General features: G+C 44.5%; 1 protein-coding gene across 1 annotated transcript in view; it reads right to left on the bottom strand.

Annotated features, from left to right (window-relative positions):
* Positions 1-22,235, bottom strand: part of Rrbp1 (ribosome binding protein 1) — a 63,234-nt gene that overhangs the window by 40,406 nt on the left and 593 nt on the right. Inside the window, exon 2 of the mRNA XM_021155725.3 lies at positions 1,135-3,283. Coding sequence (XP_021011384.1) covers positions 1,135-3,262 — 2,128 coding nt within the window. The 5' untranslated portion in view covers positions 3,263-3,283. The remainder of the gene's footprint in view (positions 1-1,134; positions 3,284-22,235) is intronic.

Below are 22,235 nucleotides of genomic sequence, written 5' to 3'. Positions count from 1 at the left end.
TTTTCACCAGTCACACAAATTCAATTACTTTTTAACCCCCAACTGGAGCTGTATAGTTACCACCCACTAAAAACACCAAAGCAAATCAGCGATCTGTATTATCTATCTAGTTTCTGTCTATATAATATAGAGTCTACATTAAGTTCTATAGTACTTTGTTAAATGACTAAGGAAGAAGGGATGGGGCAATATGAAAGAAACTATTTCTTAAAAACACTAAAAGAATAAAGCTGATTTTAGGTAAAGTATGAACACAGAACAGACTGACAAGACATAGCCAGACGTTCAAGAAAATTTGCCAAGACTACCTACCCTGCCTAGATTGTTCCTCACACCTCCCTGTGCAGTCCCTCACTGGAGACATGGTGAGTGTTCTGCACCTTGTCTCAGGATCATTCATATGGCTTTCCCTGAAGAATGAGATGTAGCTTGAATGTGACTGATCAAAATGACTTATGCCTCTGCTACAACTCTGAGAAGCCCTCTCTGCCCTGAGACACAGACTCTTTAGCCTGTGTCCCCAAATGAACTCACACATGCCCATAGCCCAGAGCCAACCCAGTTAAGGCACAGCACGAGGCAGAGCTTCTCAGTAGACAGAATCTAAATCAACCAACCTTAGCCAATCATAGAGACAGGAAGCAAAGACAGAGAACTGCTGTTGTAAGACAACAGAATCTCCAATGCTTGTTATATAGCCTTACTATAGTAGCAGTTGACCGACACAGATGGCACCATGTTATGTAACTACATCCTACAAACATCCTCCAAAATGAAGCATTCCCACCGGCAGAGGATGGAAGCTCATAACACTCAGGAAGCCCAGGATTCACAGGGCCCTCCCTCCTCAAGGCTGTATAACCAATACAATCACTGGGGCATGCTTCTTGGTGGTGGTACATCTATCTGCCTTAGACTCGTGCATACTCCTATGAGTAAGCCCTCACCCCGCTCCTGTATAAAATCCCAAAAGCTCAATAGTTCAAGATAGACTTGGTGGAGTTATTTCTCTATCTATCATCAATACCCTATCTGGGGTGAAAAGACAATGTCAAACAGCAGAACACTAAGGAAATCCATCAGTCACAGTCAACAGCTTTCCCTCAAGCTCACAGAGCAGACAGGGGCACTCACCAGGCTCTCCTTTTTTCTTGGAACCAGACTTCTTCTTTGCAGGTGCTTCTTGCTTTGGTGCCTCCTGGCTCTGGACCATGCTTGCCTTTTGACCCTGGGCAGGAGCTATCTCTGACTTTTTACCCTGATTGGCAGCTGCATCCACTTTCTTGGCCTGGCTGGGGGATCTGTCTGTCTTTTTGCCTTGGTTTGGGGCTCCCTCTGCCTTTTTACCTTGATTAGGGGACCCTTCTGACTTTTTCACCTGGTTTGAGACACCCTCTGGCTTTGTGCCCTGATTAGCAACTGTATCTGTCTTTCTGTTCTGGTTGGAAGCCCCCTCCCCCTTCTTGCCTTGGTTGGTATTTCCATCCCCCTTTTTGCCCTGATTCTGGGTCCCTTCCCCTTTCTTGCCCTGACTTTGAACCCCCTCTGCCTTTTTGCCCTGGTTTTGAGGCCCCTCCCCTTTCTTGCCCTGATTTTGGGCCCCTTCTACCTTTTTACCCTGGTTCTGGGCTGCCTCCATCTTCTTGCCCTGGTTTGGGGTTCCTTCTGCTTTTCTGCCCTGGTTTTGCATACCCTCTACTTTTATACTCTGGTTGGAAGACCCTTCCCCTTTCTTGCTCTGGTTCTGGGCCCCCTCTCCTTTCTTGCTCTGGTTCTGGGCCCCCTCTCCCTTCTTGCCTTGGTTCTGGGCCCCCTCTCCCTTCTTGCCTTGGTTTTGGGCCCCCTCTCCCTTCTTGCCTTGGTTTTGGGCCCCCTCTCCTTTCTTGCCTTGGTTCTGGGCCCCCTCCCCTTTCTTGCCTTGGTTTGAGGTTCCCTCTGGCTTCTTGCCTTGATTCTGGGCTCCTTCTATTTTTTTGTCCTGTTTTTGAGCTGCTTCTCCCTTCTTGCCTTGGTTCTGGGGTCCTTCCCCCTTCTTGGTTTGGTTCTGGCCTCCCTCGCCCTTCTTGGCCTGGTTTTGGTTTGCTTCCCCCTTTTTGCCCTGATTTTGGGCTCCTTCTACCCCCTTCTTGGCCTGGTTCTGGACCCCCTCCCCCTTCTTAGCTTGGTTCTGGGCTCCCTCCCCCTTCTTGGCCTGGTTCTGAGCCCCCTCTCCCTTCTTGGCCTGGTTTTGGCCCCCTTCCCCCTTCTTGGCCTGGTTCTGAGCCCCCTCTCCTTTCTTGCCCTGGTTCTGGGCCCCCTCCCCCTTCTTGCCTTGGTTCTGGGCCCCCTCTCCCTTCTTAGCTTGGTTCTGAGCCCCCTCCCCCTTCTTGGCCTGGTTCTGGGCTCCCTCCCCCTTCTTGCCTTGGTTCTGGGCCCCCTCTCCCTTCTTGCCTTGGTTCTGGGCCCCCTCCCCCTTCTTGGCCTGGTTCTGGCCTCCTTCCCCCTTCTTGGCCTGGTTCTGGGCTCCCTCCCCCTTCTTGCCTTGGTTCTGGGCCCCCTCTCCCTTCTTGGCCTGATTCTGGGCCCCCTCTCCCTTCTTAGCTTGGTTCTGGGCCCCCTCTCCCTTCTTGCCTTGGTTCAGGGCTCCCTCCCCCTTCTTGCCTTGGTTCTGGGCTCCCTGTCCCTTCTTGCCCTGACTGCTGGTGGCAGGAGAACTGGCCTTAGAGCCCACTGGAGGCACAGCCACCATAGGCACCTCCTTGGGTGTGGCTTCCAAGATGGCAGACTTTGAAGCAAGAACCTGGATGGAATTCACAATAGAACTGACTGCTGGCTCCACCTTTGCCACTTTTTTCTCCTTCTTCTTTCTGTCCTTAGGGGAGGAAGCCAGCTTTTCCTGAGGCATGGCTGGTACTGTGGCTATAGGGGTATGGCCCATAGAAGAATGGACTGAAGTTGGAGCCACAGCCACAGCGGGTACACGCACTGGTTCCTTGAGGATGATGGTCACGTTGGGATCCAGGTCATGTTCAGGTATCTTCCCATTAGGTTTCTCTTCCTTTTTCTTGGTCTTTCCTTTCTTCTCCACGGTCTTCTCCTTCTTCTTCTTTTCTCCTTTCTGGTGGTGAGTTTTCGCCATCTCCTTGCGCTGGTTGGCAAGGGCTTCTTCATACGACGTCTCCTTCATGGAGAAGGTTGACACCAGGAAGATGCCGATGGCAGAAACAACCATAAACCCGCCAAAGACCACAACCCCCAAGGTCTGAGTGTCGTAGATATCCATCTTGGCTGGCTTGCTTTCCACCTGCCAAAACATACAAGTCGATTACTGCTGGAGAAATTGAGGAACTAGACAATTTCCATCCCGTATCACCAAACTCAAGGTTTCTCACTGTCTTCAGACTAAATTCAGAGAAGGATCAAAGCCATGTTTGCTCCTCTTTCTTACCCTCTCTTCAGAAATGGGTAATTTTTACCTACAGTATCAATATTCTTTTAGTGCTGGAGATACAAACAGATGGATGGAAAAGTACAGGGGAACAACTCAAGTTTCTAATGTTCTGTAGTCTCCAAAGCCCATGGCCATGGCCCAAGTTCAAGGTGCCCCCTTGAACCTGCCCCATTTAAAGCACTCATGAGCACAAGTGCTGTCTGGAAGTGAAACAACAGGGAGTAGTGGCAACGTGACAAAGATAGCAAAGCTAAGCACGGCTGCGTATGCCACACAGACACCACACGTAACTTGTGTGCCACAGACACCACACGTAGCTGAGTGAGAGCACTGTTCATTTTTCATGTTGGGCTGAAATCTTTACTTTTTATATTTTTCTTCGATATAAAACTGGCTGGTTTTAGTTAAATGAACCAACAAAAAATCCCAGTCAACACAATACTGCTTTCCCAGCAGGCCCCTGGCACATCACCCTCTGCTTTGTGACCAGAGCCTTAAACAAAGCTCCTAGGATCAAAGCCCCTTGCCTTGGGGCTGCGATCCTGAGGTCATCAAGAACGCGGTGCAGGATAACACCCTTTCTGCAGCAATGCCTCCTCCCTCACAGCCTACAATTCTCAGGCTAGGAAACACAAAGTCTTGGGAAGCCCATCAGATTCCAGGTTTGGAATGTCACAGAAGAAGGGGTAGTGCCACTAGACTCTTTGTCAGACGACGTGCACCAAGCTGAGAGGATGAAGCCTTCCATTCTTGATGCCCATGACCAAAGTGCAAAGAAAGGATCAGAGGGAACTGGGCCCACCCTTCCTGGCTGACAGCCCAGACTTAGTTCCACTTCACCAAGCTTTTAAGTCATATCAATGCCATCATCCGTTCTGTCCCCAGAGCTGGAGAGGAGAAATAGTCTTGCCAGGATCAGCAAAGACTGACCAAGAAGAACTCCAGTGTTAAAGAGAATGGTTGGGATGGAGGGATAATTGGGAAAAGGTAAAAAAGGCAAGGACACTGTGTCCAGGCTCTCTAGACATTGTGGTCACTTGGTCAATGCAATTTATGTTCCTCTTTAACAGGGGAAAAGGAAGGAAGTTGGACTTCAGACAGACATTAGGACCTTTTAAAGAAGGGCACTGTTTAAATACCTCAGTATCATAGTCTAAGACACTTACTCTCCTCATGGTGCAAACACTTTTGAGTTATCCTGTCAAGACTCTTAGGGAGGATTGAAATGCTCATGACAAGGGTTTGCTAACACATTCTCCACAGTGATTACTGTGGCTGCTGTGACTTTTACTCTTCCATAGACCGTCACCTGGATCTGTGTAGGACCAAGGTCCAGTACTCCATCCCTATCATCACTTCAGCAAACAACACCTGAGGCCAGGCTACACACACACACACACACACACACACTCGAAGCCTTCAAATGGATTCTGACTTCTAGCTATAAACCACTAGTGACATCTGATCCAAAATCAAGGTGAGCACCCCGACTTGTGACAGTCAAGGAAGGTTGTTAAAGTAAGACTTTCCAGGAACTCACTCCTAGTAGGATGGGTATTATAGTGCACATCTTTAATCCTAGCATCTAGAAGGCAGAGACAGGCGGATTTCTAAGTTTGAGGCCAGCCTGGTCTACAGAGTGAGTTCCAGGACAGCCAGGGGCTACACAGAGAAACCCTGTCTCGAAAAAACAAAAACAAAAACCAAACCAAACCAACCAAACAAAAACTTGCATCTGTCCAATCCTGACTCTGTTTTGTGTGCAGGAGGGCAGAGACAAAGTATGTGATACAGCTGATCACCCCTTCCAGGGGTAGAGAACCCCCAACTAAAACTCCTACAAGGCCTTACAGGGCCACTCAGAACTCTGCCAACAGAGATATGCTCAGATGCCCAAAATACAGTATAACCAGATGTCCTATTCAGATGACAAAGTCTCCAGAACATGACCTTTTCCTGAGGTAGACCCTACATTAGGCCACAGCTCCATAAATACCAAGTGGTTTCCTGACAACTATGCACTCAAGGGTGGCCTCTCGTAGAGCTGCAGTTGGCACCAGTCACCAGCCCCTGACACAGTGAAGGGCCATCAACAAAGCAAGGCCTGTTCTCAGCTGAGGACTACGGAGCTCTGTGCAGTCTCTCATGCCTTCCAACTGCTCAGCTCAGACCGAACAGCCAACGTTGGAACATCAACCTTTAATCTGACTCCACATAGGCAAACATGACACACAAATACATTCTCCATGGGGAGCTCAGAAATAAGGTAAGCAAACCCAGGTGAATATTTCTCCCCTGCAGCACACACAGAGCAGGTTTATAACGGCATAAATGTGTCTTCCCAACTTTTGCAGAACGAGCAACTTTAAAAAGAAATTACATCCCTACCATTAATTCCTGGGTTAGAATTTTTTTAAAGAAAGCTTTCATGGGAAAATGAAAAGGCCTAGTCTTTCGTAACACACAGAAACATTTACAGCTAAGGCAGTATCTCTGCAAGCAGCAAATAAATGGAAAAACAAAATCACCTTCTGCTTTCAAAGTGAGTTTACCTTCATGGTGGACTTCATTGTAAGCTGGAATCCTCTACCTTCCCCAACCCCACCTCATGAGTTTCAGATATAAACACATCCTGGGAGAGTCTTGAACCCCAGTCTAGTATTGCCTACAAGAGTCTCGAGTTCATGCTTGCAGCTTGCTAACTGTACTGAGACCAGAGTGCATCTATTCAATGGCTCTCCCTTGGGCCGTGCTTACGTGGACTGATTCAGACCAGATGTTTGCTCACCCATACCATACATACAACTTCACCACAGAAATCTCTATTCTGTCATTTTTAGAAACTTCTGTGAAATGGGTACTTTTATGCACCTGCTATTGCTAAGACACTTAAAGTGAAAGACTAACTCATAAAGGCCCAGAGAAAGAAGTAAATAGGAAGCTATCCAAGACAAAGGACCACTCCTAGGCTTGACTGAATGGAACTTGTTACTATTTTTAATCCCAGAAGAATGCTGCTTCTTCTGGTTTTAGGATTTAGGGAACAACAGGAAATGGGGGCTCTCAATTCTTCAGATGTAGACTATGGACTGTATCTTCTAACTCAAATGTAAATGATAAAGCCAATATCATCTTCCTGCCTTGATGAGCTCCTTCATGCACACAGTACACATAAAGTCACACAGGCATACAGACATACACACAAAAATAATAAATGCTCATTGTTTGAAAGTACCTTAACATGATAAACTTAAGTACATGATGTATAAAGGAATCATGAAATTAGTGTTTGGACTTGGGTTCACCCCTAAAATATCCCAAAAGCAAAACCAAAACTCCACATCTGAAATACTTCTAGTCTAAGCATTTCAGGTGTTAATAGCTCAGATATACAGACGTGTGAGAAGAAAAATAGAAGTACTTCCCCACCCACCAGTCAGGTGTGTCAATACTAACATTTTCCAGCTGACTTTGCGTGCATTCGTCTCTTCCAAAAAGGCCAATGTTCTTAAAAAGAACACTTATTACTTGTGTTCGTACTTATATTTTATCTATGTATCTATACATATATGCATACATATATATGTATAGATAGATATACATACATACATACAAACAAAATAAATTGTTTTACATATGTAACTACTATGTAAATAAAGGGTATTTTACAGGGTGACATCTGGCAATGTTTAACACATCTCTATTTTGAAACTCATACAGATACAAGGACTGGCTCATTCCTCTTAACTCCTATGACATTCAGACAGCCATACTCTTTACATGCTTTTGTTTTAAAGTCTATGCTACTCACAAAGAACTGGAGTGACATGTTCACCAGAATAAAGGTCCTCTCTCATAATCCTGACTCATGCCATTCGAAGTAAGTTCCTAGAAGTGACCACTGAGACAGAGTCACAGTCCACAATTCCTTCCTTCCACAAACTTTAGTATGAGAGCTGGACACGGAGCTCAGAGGTAGCACACTCACCTGCCCAAGAGCCCTGGATGAGCTGCTCACTGGTGCTTCTTTTGGTAGATGACAGGCAGTGGTCATCATTGGCTTTATTGCCAGCATCACACCCTATCTGGTTTCCTCCTTCCTTGTGTGACACAGAAGGGTGCTCTCATGGATTCTAGACTGTGCTTCACCTGTGTATTTACTTAAGCCCTGTATTAATTAATGTCAAGTTTTAGCCTATACCCCACCTTTCAGAATCTCCACTGAGCTTTAATTTGAACCATGCAGAATGTACATAAACACGGGAGGACTGACACTGTAACCACAGGGACTCCCATCAATGAGCAACTCTAATACAACATTACACTGGTGTCAACGTTTTATTTCAAGCTTTTAGAAATTTTTATGATTTTTCTTCATGAAAGCCTTCCATGTTTTTGTGATGTCAAAATTACTGCTTTTTGTAATATCCTAGTGAAAATGCACATTTTTTGAATTATTCTCTCAGCTACATACAACCAGTAAATCCATGATGTTTATATATGTATCATTCACCCAGCTTTTATTATGCTAAACTCTTGTCAAATTGCAGCTTATAGATTTGCTTTCATTTTCTTGGTAGAAAACTATCTGTGCAGGGGGAAAGTCCTATTTCTTGCTCTCTGTGCTGCATTACCTTAGTTCTGAGCAGAACTGATAGCAGGAGCCTCTTTAGCAGGTTCCTGCATCCCCACTCCTCAGGTCTTACTACCACATATTTGGTAAAAACCCTTTCCTCCAGTTAAGAGGTGTATGTACTATCTTCTCAGTTACCTTTTTAAAAATGAGCACTGAATTTGGGCAACTGTTTTTCACATCATCTGACATTTTTCTCCTTTAATGTGAAATACATTGAATTATAATGTAGTAGCTCCCTTTTATCTGCTAGAACTAAGTTTCAAGAGTCCAAGGGAATCCTGATATATAGCACTGAATCCTATATATACATCATATATACTATGTTTCCTTGTATATACATATACCTATGATAAAGTTTAACTTATAAACTAGGCACAGTAAAAGGCAAAAACAACAATAAGATAAAGTAATTATAATAGTATAATACCACTGACAGCATTGAGGGCCATAATTAAATGATTGGCCATATAATTCTACCATAGTGTATCTGATAACCCAGACTCAGGGCAAGTAGTGCATATACCTCATAACATGACAATTCACATCCTGTGATAGCGCTTGATGCTATGAGAATGACAGAAAACGTGAGAGTAACTCATTACTTCTAGAATTTTCCATTTAATAATTTTAGACCATGTTTAACTATGGGTATCTGAAACAGAAACATTTGACAGAAATTCTTTTTAAATAACATCTCTAGATTTGATCTTCAAAGTAAGAGAAATCAGGTCACTCTCGCTGTGGTCACCTGGGTAGCAGGCAGGCCACTAGGTTCTCCTAGAATGGGCTTAGATCAGCCTCCCTTCACTCCTGTGCACTGGGGCGGTTTGTGTAAAACTGTGCTTGTTCTCCATTGGTTTAGAAGACTACAGGATGAGAGCAACTGTCAAGATGAGTGTCAGTGCTCTCGACAAACTAGAAAACTGCCTGACCGCTCTTGGAGGGTACAACCCTGCAGAAGATCACCTGTCCATCAGCTGCCCACCCCCCACTCAATAACATCCCTAAGTCAGGTCAGGTTGGGTTCAGTCACTCCCCTCACTATCCTGCGATCTCTTTGCTCCCTATAAAGTGCAATGCCCATTAACATTAACTGGTATTTTCAAAGAAGCATTAGAGCCTGGCATCTAAAAGTTTAAATGTAACGAGTTTTTTTAAAACAGAGAAAATGTAGCAACTAAAAGTAGGATTTTTGAAATAATTTATTTCACATGTTAAAAATAACTTCCTACTTTAAAGAAACAATGCCATTCATTTTAAAGAGTTGAGCCACTAAAAATAGAAATATATTCTAATATAAGCCTTGCTTAATCATCACCCATTTTGGATTCAATTTCTATGCCTGAGGGGAATTTAAAAAAAAAAAACTAACAAGCTTTTGTGTTTCCCTTTTAAAAAGTATTTGAAAAAGTAGGTATGTGAATAGACCTAAATCCTCTGGGAGTTTACAAGAAGCCTCCAGCTCCCACTTAATTAAGGAAGACAACAGGCCAACATGGCAAAATCAAGGATCCTCAAAATAGACAACTGGTCCACCCAGCTTTCTTACTGTAGTACACATTTATCCCCAGATCATAGAGACCAGACGGCACTCCACTAGCCAATATCAGACCTCAGTAGACAGAGCTGTGGCAGGACTACTAAATACTCTATCAGGGTTTGTTGGCCAGCACTCATATCAATATGTCCAAAGAGAAAAACACAGGTATCCTGATGGAGAAAAAGTGTTTTTCATGCTGCTGGAGATTTGTTTCTTTTTCTTCAGTTTTATACTCCTGCAAATGGTCACTAAGGTCCCGGGTCTGTCTGTTGCTGGCATGCAAATGTGTGAATGATCTTGTAGTGGTTACTGTTTTCCTGAGCAATTCTAATTCTAGTGACCCAGCTTTAGATCTTTTTTAAGTTTTCTGTATCTGTAATCATATAAAACGAGTTTGTTCCTTTTTTCCTAACCTTGACATGCTCTGCTCTTTTCCCCTGAGTTTCTGAGGAGTATGACCTCCACTGCAACAGCAAAGAGCAGGACAGCAGTCTTTCCTCATATCAAAGGGACAACTGTAGGTGCTTCAGGGAGTGCTGCTTACTGACTGTTTGCAGAAATCCTTTCCAGGTTAGAGAAGCTGCTTTTTGCCCGTGGTGAGTCCTATCATATATTTTCTTGGTATCTGTTAAGATGAGTACACTAGTCTACTCTCGTAACCTGTCAGAATGGGAGATGGACATACACTTATTTCTCAACACTAAAGTAAGTTGGCAGTCCTAGGATGCACATCACTTTGTCCTTCTATGCACTGCTGGGTGTGGCTTTGACTCTTAGGAAGGTTCCTACAGAACAAGGTTAGCTGACATCAGAGTGAACAGCTCTAAAACCAAACCTGCTGCCTCTCTCCTAAGTATGAGAAAAAATAGAATGTTAACTCTTTACATGCGTGGTAGGGCAAACCAGTAGAAGCATTTGGCCTGGTATTTTCATTATGAGTCTTATTTGTGGATCCATTTCCTTCTGACTACAGCAATATTCAATTTTCTCTCGCCTATGTTTAGTACTGGTAAGTTGGATTTTCTAAAAATATATCAGTGTTGTCACAACTTGCAAAATTTTGGTCATTTTAACCTGTAAAAACAAGCTGCATATGATGAGTAATGTATCTTCCTTCTCCCCTTCCCCTATGTTTAAGACTACATAGCCTAGACTGGCCTCAAGACCTTTTCAACCTTAGCCTTCCAAATGTTCGGGACACAGCTGTGTATCATTGCACCTGTTTGTTTTAGAAAAGCACCAACGGTATTAATTTAAATAAACAAAGAAACAAATAAATAAAATAGTGTGCTCTTCATAAATACCACTTGTCCTTTCAACGTTTGCATCCATAGGGAAGACCCATTCTATGTACTCTGTGTTGCTTGTTTGTCCCTTGCTCATGGTTTTGCTTGACATCTGCCAATGCCCATCATCTCTTCTATGGAGGCCTGTGGCCCTGCTGTGGCCCTGCCTGTGGCCCTGCTGCATGTTTGTTTTCTGTTTCCTCTGTTCTTCCTTCTACTACATCAAGACAGACTCAGGCTTATTCTGACTTTTATCAGGTTAAAAAAATTGCTTTTTATCCTAGTTAGCATAAACAGCACCAAGATAGATGCATTGCTCAATAATTTTCTTCTTCCCTCTTTGAATGTATTTAAAGTTATTAATCTGTCAGAAAATATTTCAGTTATATACTACAAATTTAATACATAGCATTTTCTTTATTGCTGTCAAAACATTTTATATTTCCCTACTTTATGACCTACAAACATTAGGAGTATTTTCAATTTTCCAAATACACGGTGATTTTCTACTTATCTTTTTATTCCTATTTCTGAATTAACTGGAGTGACTGTAAGGCCCTGGACACAGACATCTGAACACTATAAAGTGTGTTATGCAACTGTGGATTTATTTTTATATAGTCACATACAGACTGCCTTCTTCACTAGTTGATCCAAAGTTGATTTGTTATAGGATCACTGAAATTTCTCTACTGTGGTTATAAATTAGACCATTTCCTAAGTATTTCTGACCATTTTCACTTTAAACATTGAGATTATGTTAATTCAAAAGTTAACACAGGGCCAGTGAAAGGCTTCAGCAGGTAAAGGCGCTCACTGTGCAAGCCTGGCAAGCTGTTTGATCCCTGGAGCCCACAGCGGAGGGAGAGAACTCATACCTTCACGTTGTCCTCTCACCATGGACACACACAGTAATAACTGATTTAGAAGTAAAAATGCGGCTGGAGAGTGCTACAGTGCACTCATACAAATAAAAATAAATAAATCTTTAAAAAAGAAGTTAAAATGCCTAAGTTGTTGCACTGACCCCTCTGGAATACTTTTAACACCTGATCTCAGCCAAAAAGCTGCTCAGAACACCACTACAACATCAGTTTTCTTTCTGTTCTTTTAAGACTGGGCAGGGGAGGGGATGGTCTTCTCTATGTAGCTCAGACTATCCCAGGCACGCACACAGCACTAACACATGCACGCAGGCTTTCTTTTAGTGGTGTTTCTGTAGCGACTGCATCTGTGACAGTACAATAGCTGCATTTTTAACATTCAGCACAAACTATCTTTCTGCTTTCACTGAAGTATTTGGGTAATTGACATTTAATATGAATGTTAATACACTTGAGTTTCAATCTGCATTTTATCTAACATTAGTTTCCCATCTGTCCTGGGCTACTTTTTGTCTTTGTCTTTGTTGATTAATTCTGAATGTTTTGTTTCTCCTTCTAGTATTATAAAAGTAACCCATTCTTTTAATTTTTTAGTGGCAACCTTTGAAAAAAGTCAACATTAAGGGGTCATAAAAGTTAAACTTTTTTTCCTGTCCCACTAATTCCTTCCCTCTGCCTTTACAGTCTTTCTGCACTTGATCTCAGTTTTTCAGACTCACTAACATCACTTGCTAAAGACCATCTACTTACTAACCCCTACTTCCCTCACGCCTTTCCTCTCTGCCTCGCTTTCCTCCCAGAGTTTCCTAATAATCTGGGAACAGTCTTGATTCTGCCTTAAAACGCTCTCCTCACCGACTGCTGAGTTTTTCCTCTAGTCACACTATGAACTACCTCCATGTAGACTTGTTTTTACTCTGTTTGGGTTGTTTGGGGATTTCTGATGGGTATCTCATCTCTAAGATTATCAGCTACCCTGGTTGTTCCACTCCCCCCCCCCACCCAGAACTGTAATCTGACACACCACCCAGTCTGCTCCCCTTGCTTCTCCACTGCTCCTGTAAGCCACCTGTCTGTCGGGGGCTCTCTAGTGAAGTCTAGGAATTTTCTTCTGCTCCACCTTCCAATACCGTTTGGATCTAATCAGCTACTGGATCCACCTGTCATATATTTATTATAATTTATTAAACTTTTTATACCTATAAGTTGTATTTGGCCCCTTTTCAAATGTGCTGGCTCATTCTAGAGTTACTACTACTTGTAGATATTTTAAACCTTGCCTATTACTTTCAGCACAGTAAGTGCTACCTCATGTACTCATACATAGGGCTGTTACTGCTGGCTGTTGGGCTGGTGAAATGGTTCAGTGGGTAAGAGCACCGACTGCTCTTCCAAAGGTACTGAGTTCAAATCCCAGCAACCACATGGTGGCTCACAACCACCCGTCCTCTTCTGGTGCGTTTGAAGACAGCTACAGTGAACTTATACTAATAAATAAATCTTTGGCCGGAGCAAGTGGGGTTGGCCAGAGCAAGCAGACATCCTAAGTTCAATTCCCAACAATCACATGAAGGCTCACAACCATCTGTACAACTAAAGTGTGTACTCATATACATAAAATAAATAAATCTTTTTAAAAAAATGTTGCATGTTTCTCTTACAATCATGCCTTGGGGTTCTGGAAGTCTAGGAAATAAGTGTGATCCTTTAAATACTAAAGGACAGGCCTAGAAGCACTGTCCAGTCACCTCTAAAGGACAGACTCTTAAATGGGCTTGAACTTCTCAGCATGTCATAAGACCTGAATGAGAGACTTGTGATTTCCACTTTCAGGCTGTGTCCCCCCATCCTAGCAGCAATAGGGTATAAAAAAAAAGTTCTCTTGTTTTGTTTTGTTTTGTTTCTTTTCTGCCATGTGGAGGACAGAACCCATGGCCTCCTCAATTTGTTAAGCAGGAACCAACCATTCAGTTACACCCTGGACAGAGAAATGTTTAATGCCAATCTGTTTTCTCCCTAAAGGTTCCATAGGCCTTGGTGGTTGAAACTGTTAGGATCATTTCCTATTATTCTGCCCACACTGATCTCTGCCCTTTGTCCCTAGTTATACTACTGTTTGTCAAGTTTGCTAAAAGCTCCACAGGGCAGGTTCTGGCCTCCTGGATAACCTACTTACGAGCTTCTTAGGAATCTTCTGGGCCAACCTCTGCTTTTCAGGAGGCATTTTAAAATCTTTTATGCAGAACTTGTCCAAGTCAGAAGACTGGCCTCAACAACCTCTATCACCAGAAACCTGGTGCCCATTCCATGATATCTGCCACAGCTGCCACTCACAGCTAAACGAGATCATAGTTCACTGGGTTTTATATTTAAAAGAAAGATTATTGCCACATGACTAAAAGGTCAGCTAGGCCAGGGAAACAAAACAGAGCTGGACACACGAGTCCCTCTTTATCTATGGCTTTACTTTAGGAGGCTTCAATAACCGCTGGCCAGCCAGTTGACTCACTACCATGGAGGTATGGGATGACCTCACTTCCTTACCAGAAATGTGGGTTCAGTGTAGTATGATTTCTGTAGGACACTCAGATAACTTTATTACTGTATATTGTTACAACTTTATCATTAAATTTTTCTTGTTTATTGCTCACAGTATATCTAATTTGTGCATTTGATTTAATAAGTATCTAAAGGAAAAACAAAGTGCATATAGGGTTCAGCATTATCTGCAACTTTAGGCATCTAAGGGGATCTAGGGAAGTACCCCTCATGGACAGGGGATATTGTACTCCACTGTAGACTGGGGGTGAGGCCATAGGAAATCCTGTAGGGATGCCTCCCTATCACAAACTCCTGGAGTTAGACCAGCACTCTAACCAGGAAGTGTCCATTCTTTCATTTTTTGTAAAATCCCAGGTAGGAGGGCATGGTTAAGAAGGCCTGCTCAGCCCTCCACCCCCCTTCACTGCCCAGTAGAAGGGCTCCATTGGGAAGGCCTGCTCAGCAACCCCTTCCCTGCCCAGGTAGGAGCTGCTTTTCCACTTGGCTTTCTGGTGAAGAGCTTCAGCAGCACCGCCCTCTCTCCAGAGCTTTTTGCAAAAGTCCACTTTGATCAACACATTTTACTGGCCCACAGTTCTACCTCCAACGACAGAGAACTTCTAACTATCAATGGTGATTCAAACTTCACTTTAGTCCTTTTTAAAAAGTCAGCCATTTTATAATACACCCTGAGCTCTCAAATATTGCACTAAGAGTATAGATTACTACAAGCACTTTGAAAGAAAAGCCTGGCACTTTTCTCTAAAGCTGAACATATGCCTCTTTATGGCCCACAATTCCAGATTTAGATATCAGACCCAGTAGAAATATGTGTGCATGCTAACCAAAAGTCAGGGTGAGACCAATTATGCCAGGGTTATTTATCCACACCAGCTCCTCCTGGAAGCTGGCCAGATGCTGTGATGCAGCCAGACACGGGATGAAACGAGAACAAATGAATGGACCAGAGCTATCTCAACCACATGGATGAATCTTACATACACACCAAGGGAAAGACAAATGAGCATATGTCACGTGATCCACTTCCATTATGTTCAAACACTGGCAAAGAGACTCTGATGTATAAACAGGAAAACAGGTATCCTTGAAGAAAAGCTATAAAGGAACACAGGAACACAAAGAGAACTAGTTAAACAAGGTGTGCAGTTTAAATAAGTGTACTTCACTGTGGCTCAAGTACATACACATTTATTTCAGTAAAGAATTAAAAATGTGCATGCCTTGCATCCTGAAAGAGGGACACCTTCAGAAACTAAAGAATCTGCCATGGAGGGCTGTTGCTACCACTACTTTCCAGTTTTAGCAAGCATATAGGACACTGGTGTCTCTAGAGAGAAATTAATGGAAGCTCAGTCAAGAAGGTGTCCCCTTCCTGGAGTGCCTAGGGCTTTTCATTAGCCTTGCCTACTGCTCTGTTCTCTTCACTGTCTTTAAAAATTCAAACAGTACAAAAGGTGGCCCAGGCCCACCCAACTCACCAGGGAAGCAACTTGTAATGGTGAGGAGAGGCTGGGCTTCAAAGGCACAGCTAAAGTGGACCTTAGAGAAGTTCCTCCACAGGTCACTAGTAAGACTTTTCATTAAAGGTTTTAATAATTCATTTATCCTTCCTCTCCTTCCTTTTCTCAATCACTGTGATTACTATGAAGTGACTTTTCTAAATACAGTACAAACATTAACTACAGGAAATAACATAGCCAACAGAAATAAAGCTACATCTAATTCCTATTCAAGAGCAGTCTTCATGGAAAACAAAGTTAGATTCTATACAGCTGAACTGTTTTTTTAAGCACTGAATCAGAAGTTCCAGAAACCATGGGTATGGACAAGGATCTTTTACCCTTCTATATAAAATGAGTCATTCAGATGTTCCCACCACAAAAGACAGGACTTCAGGACGCACTTGCCATTTCTTTGTCAACAGTAGGAAGAGAAAAGACGGAGAGGGTCTGGAATCTGACCTTACCAACCAGACCGCCCTGCCTCAGCCTCAGCCATTTCCTCCACCTCAGCTAAGTTCCTCAGGAGACACTGCCATGAGGGGAGGCAAGAATGCAGTCTCATCAACTCCTCTCACTCCTTAGCCTGACAAAAAGTCTGACTGAGAGAAGGGAAAACACCATGCTAGCTACAAGACAGCAGTTCTCCCTGCTACTGTTACAGCACACTTCTATTCTACAAGCACAAAATCCAAAGCTTTTTAGAAAAAGCCACCATATTATTCAAACTAAAAATAATGTTTTGTTTCCTAGACAGATTAGTTAGTTCCTCTGCAGGCCTGACCCAGGCCCCGCTGTATCCTGGGAAGTGTAGGTGATCCTTGTTAATACTCCTCCTGGGACCAGAGCAACAGTGAAGACACATGATCAGTCCAAGGCTATGAAACTTCTGCAGACTGAAGCCCAGGTCAGAGCCAGCATTCAAGCCCACAGCCCTGTCCCAGGCATCATTTACACCTCTGGCCTCTGAGGGCAGCAAAGGGCTGAAGAAACCTGACAGCCACTCAACGTTCTTGTCAATTTCTCAACTGCAGGCAGACTGGAGGTAATCCAAAACTCACTCCCATTTGGCTCTGGGATGGTTTTGTATTTATATTTGATACTCCAAGAATCCAGACTACTTTGAGCTAAAAGATTATAGACTTGCATGGGAGAAGCCTCTCCATTAGCCCAGCAAGAATGGACTGCTACTAGGTGCCATAACTGTTCTAGACCCTGGGATACCTGGGAAAATGAATCAGATAATGTTCCTGTATTGACAGAGTTTGTGCTCCAGTGGAGACAATAATAGGCAGGTCAAATACAGGACACATAACAAGTGGTAGGAATGAGGAGAGAGCTCTGCACAGGTTGGACAGGATGGAAGGGTCTCTGTCAACTTTAAACAAGATGATCAACAGCTCTGAAGCAGGGCAGGAAGCAACTGCACGTCTATCTGGGAAAAGCTCCCCAGGTAAAAGCAACGCCTCCTAAAGCCCTGCTGCAAACACAAGTCTGGCACCTACAGAGGCGGCCAGTATGGCAGCAGAGAAGGGAAGGGAGAAGTGGAGCATAACGATAATGGGGCCCAGCAGGTGACTGGCAAGGCAGACCAAGGACTGGACGCAGAGGAACAGTCTAGAAGACAGGGGTGATGTCAGAACTGCGAGACCATCTCAAAGACTGATGTTAAACAGGCTCAAGGTGACAGTGACAGAGGGATAGAGTAGAACTAGCAGAGAGTGTGAGAAGGGCCAAGTTCTCCCTTCGATAGCTAAGCTGATGGGATTTGCAAGGAGAAAGCAATGAGTACAGATAAACTAGGGCCCACTGTCTGAAAGATGCTTCCACGTTACAAGAAAGGGACACTGAAGCCCGAGGAGGAAAGGTCATACTCCTTGTTCCTAGGATCTGAACCCCAACCCAGGGCTGCTCCCTACTAGAGCTCCACAGATCGTCAGGACTGCCAGGCACACAACATGCACCAGGGTAGATCTGTTGCTGCTAAAGGACCACAGACTTACAAACACCATGAAGAAATCAGACCAAATCCTCGATATTCTTGTAAAAGCCTTAAAAACCTAAATTTTAATGAAAAAAAAAAATCCTCCATTTTTGAAAGGTTGGTTTTGTTAGTAATAATGCTTTGGAGTCTATACATAAACTAACATAGGCCTTGTCTGCTCAAAGCCTGTCTAAGCTTAGGGTACAGAATTAAAGGTGTGGGTTCAAGAAGGTCATTTAGTTCAACTTATGCCTGTTACCACTGTAAAGAACTACAGACTTCCAGCACAATCTCAGTGGGCTTCTCTCTGACCAGCAAGACATTAACTAGTTGCCCATGGAGGTTTCCTTTAAACTTAGGCTTTACGTCACTCTACTGAGCACTGACATATGATTACAACAAAGATTTCAAAAACCCTTCCCAAGTTCCAGTGAGCTTTCAAAGCCGTATGGAGTATAACAGAATCTACAAGTGGTCACTGTCAAGAAATACCCTGCAACAGGCAGAGAGGAAAACTCCACTACACTGGGCTGTGAAAGTGCTGGGGACCAGACATGTATTCCATCCTTGCCAAATAACCTCGAGACATATAATTTATATAGCATCCTTTATAAAGCTACTGTTCCTTTCAAAGAGGAGAGAGACATGTACTACCAACACTTAAAGGAAAAACAAAGCGAGTGACTTTAAACTTGGGTGTGTGCTTGCCTGTGTCAGGAGACTCATTCAGAATCTGTCTGCCTCGAAAACAATCTCCCAGGAAGTCCCCGAGTTAATATTCCGTAATGCTAAGCAGCCTCCATCGCCTAGGCTTTCTCACTTAGAATTAAATATTTACTTTCCTCACAAGCTGCATACTTTCCATCTAATGCCTACTCATTTTTTCTGTGTTTGGTACATTCGGCCATCTTCATGCTGTTAGTTTTAGGTAAAGGTACCTGTCCTGCCCTACCCCCTTTTGCACATATCCACAGTTGAGACTGGGATTTTTGTTTATAGATTTTTATGTATGAGGGCCTGCACATATTTATGTGCATCATGTACATATCTAGAGATCAGAAGAAGAAGTCAGGTACACTGGAGCTGGAGACACAAGCAGCTATGATTCACCATTAGGTGCTAGGAACCCAATCCCAGTCCTCAGCAGGAAGGACTCAGAATGGTCAACAAAATGCTCGTAACTGCTGAGCCAACTCTCCAAGCCCTCAAGACTAACGTGTTCTATAAGTGACGAGTTACTCGGCTAAGTGCTTTAAACGAAACTTCTAAAATGGACATTTCACCTAGTTCAACATTATAATGTTTTCATGTCATCAGGAGGAACAGGGACTTGAACCTTTGGAGATCAGGAGCCACCCCAGCCTGGTGCTGCCTGGTCAAGCTTGCCAAGATGATGCAAATGAGCTAACTCCGCATCCAACTACTCAGCATTTGTAACTTGGCTAAGAAACAGAATGGTCAACTGTTACTGCACTTTAATTTACATAGCTGTATGTGGCTACAGCTGTACACAGTATGGATGATGCTACTGTGGACAACTTCACACAAATTCAGGTGCCACCAATGTATTTGTATGTATGGAGTTTGAAAGCCCAGAACAAAGACTTTTCAGAAAGGAATAAAATGCCAAGTACCTTCTTCCTGCACTGCCAAATTGCTACTGACTACACCTTGCCACTAAAACTCATTTTGATCTTCTAGCTCTGTGTCCTCCCTTGGGTAATTATTGTCCCAGCAGGATAGGCTTATGTGGCCCCACGGCCTGTTCAGAAAGCTGTACAGATGTCAACTAGCAGTTGGCAACAGGAACAGATTCCCAAACTTTCTTATCTGCTGGGCTTCCAGGTTCTCGTGTACTGAATGGGTGACATCCATACCTACCCTAAATATATGGGTGTAAAATATATGCTGTGTCTAAAACCACAGCAGTGTGGTATCTGATTCTAAATTGCAAGTCTTTTAAAATTAAGTTGGATTCAGATTCTTTTATACCATGAGATGGTAGTGTCTCTAATCCGTATGAACTATGGAAACCTGGGACTTCAAACCCCTAAGAGCTTCCTCTGGGAGCCAGACAGTCCATGTTTATACTGCTCATTGGAGAACTCAGAGGCCTTCCCCATTGTAGGCTTGGAATTTATACAGGGATAACAAAATGGGTGTTTTCCTTCTAGAAGCAAGATTTGAACAAGGAAAATCATAAGGGCTGTGGCTCTACCCCTTTGTCAGAAGTCTATTAGTTACAGCTTCTGGGGATAAAAGAACGAGTAAGAATCTGGGCTCCTATGCTTTTAAAAGGTATCCCTGCTACACAATAATCCAATATTCCAATTAAATCATTTGCATGCAACTGTTTAAACTGAGTTTGGTGCTATATAATTATTGTAGCATGTAGAGTTAAGGCTCATTTCAGCAAAGAGCATAATTGCTCGAATGTGACTCGATTCAGGATTTATTTAAAACTCCCCATCAAGCCGGGTGTTTAGGTGTACACCTGTAATCCTAGTACTTGGGAGGTAGAGGCAAGACAGCCAGGTGTTCAAGGTCAGCCTAGACGACCCAATGGCAGGCAGGACTACCTAAGACTCTGTCCTAAAACACTGCAGAAAGGAAAAAAGGGGGGGAGGATGGGAGGAGGGGAAGGAGAAAGAGAGAATGAAGAAAATGTTTCCCATCAACAAAAAATATCCATACATTATAATACCACTCTAACTACTGAGAACAGGTAAACAGAGCTCAAGTCCGAAATATGGAAATGGAAAGTTCTGTTGTAGTTTATGCCACAGCTTCACACAAACCTCCAGCTCTCCTCTTCTGGCCCTCAGCCCCCCAAGCTTGGGATTCTGTAGGCCTCAACTAGACCAGAAGCCAGGCAATCCAGGCTTGCCCCAGCATCTGTGCTGACCTCTTAGTAGCTCTCCTCCTGTACTTAAACAGAAGGGAAGTGGCATCTCCAGGCCCTCAGAACAGGAAGCTGCTTCTAAAGAGAAACAAGTTGGCAGACCATAGTGGGCTGACCTTACAAAGTTCATTAACACATTTCTATGACAACCCCCAGCAAATACCAGAAATTTCTCTAGGTTTAGGAAGTTAAGATAAACAATGACAGGGAAAAAAATGTAAGGAAGTGGTGTGGATGGTGAGAGAATACTTAACGTGAAGGGCTGTGTCCAATGTGCAATTCTTCAGCCTACAATGTGAGCCTTTACTCAAAATTCAACCCAGGACCCCAACCCCCACCATTAGGCTTTGAGCAAATGAACTGCTAGCTTAGCAAACAGAGATGTGGGAAGCTCTTAGGGATCCATCCAAGTTTCATTTCCTTAGTGTTTCCCAGTCCTGACCTCTGACCTGAGGACTGATTGCCAAATTGCCCTCGGTTTTGCACAAGATCTCACACTTCCTGCTCAGTTCCCCTGACCTCAGTGGTGAGTGGGTGGTACTATCTTCAGGCAAGAGATAAAGAAACCCCAGGTTCAGAGGTTAGGAGACATGACCCTCCGGTCCGGTGTTCATGGGGCTGGAATCCAGGTGTGTGACTTCTGCAGTGGTTCGCAGTGCAAGCCAGGCTCCACCTTGTTCCCTTGTCTCTCACGTCCCTAAACACACATCCCACAAGAACAGTCAATACCAGTTGGCTACTCCCTACACGTGCTGGGTCTCCACTGCTGTCTCTCAGAGACAAGCAGAACCCTGTTTTATCAGATGGGGAAATGGGAAACCTCTGAGAGAAAACATTTGGTTAGCAACTGTCCACGAAGCGTGACACCTACGGGAAAGAGTCCCTGAAGCATCCTGCACACCCTGCAGTAAGCCCGGGTCAACTGGCCTCCCTTCCCCGGGCACTGCCGGGGAGCCTGGCGGGCCAGGACAGACGGCGGGCCCAGTGCCAGGGCGCTTGGCCCGCCGGGCCGGAGGTGCGGACTTCCGCCCAGGCCTAGCACCACCGGTCCACTAATCGTGGGCGCGGGAAAGAGACGCCAGGCAGGACCCCGGGTGGCCCCAACCCTGGCCAGGTCCCGCACCCTCGTGCCGGTTCCGCGAGGACCCGCCGGGAAACGGTGCTGCGGCCCTTCCGCCAGGGGGAGCAGGGAGCCTCATCCCGTACTCCGGGAAGTTGCCACGGCCAGTCCCGGACGGCACCCGCGGCGAGCCCTGTGGCCCCCGCCCGCCCCGTCGGGGCTGCCGACGTGTCCTGTGGCCACAGCCCGCAGCCCGGGGCTCTGGGCCCCCGCGTCACCAATCCAGTCTCAGCCCTCGTCCCAGGCCGTCCCACCGCCTTCCGCCCCCCCAACCCCCTCTGGGCCGGACTCCGGCCCGGCAACGTCATCCGGTGGCTTCCCGAAACTTAACCCCTTCCTCCGCCAGCTGTGCGCCGCCCCGCCCCGCCGCCAACTTTCTTAGCCCAACTTCG

Source organism: Mus caroli, unplaced genomic scaffold, assembly GCF_978045245.1.
Source record: "Mus caroli unplaced genomic scaffold, Mus_caroli_1 scaffold_2, whole genome shotgun sequence".
Classification (NCBI taxonomy): Eukaryota; Metazoa; Chordata; class Mammalia; order Rodentia; family Muridae; genus Mus; species Mus caroli.
This window is presented reverse-complemented; position numbering and strand designations above follow the sequence as displayed.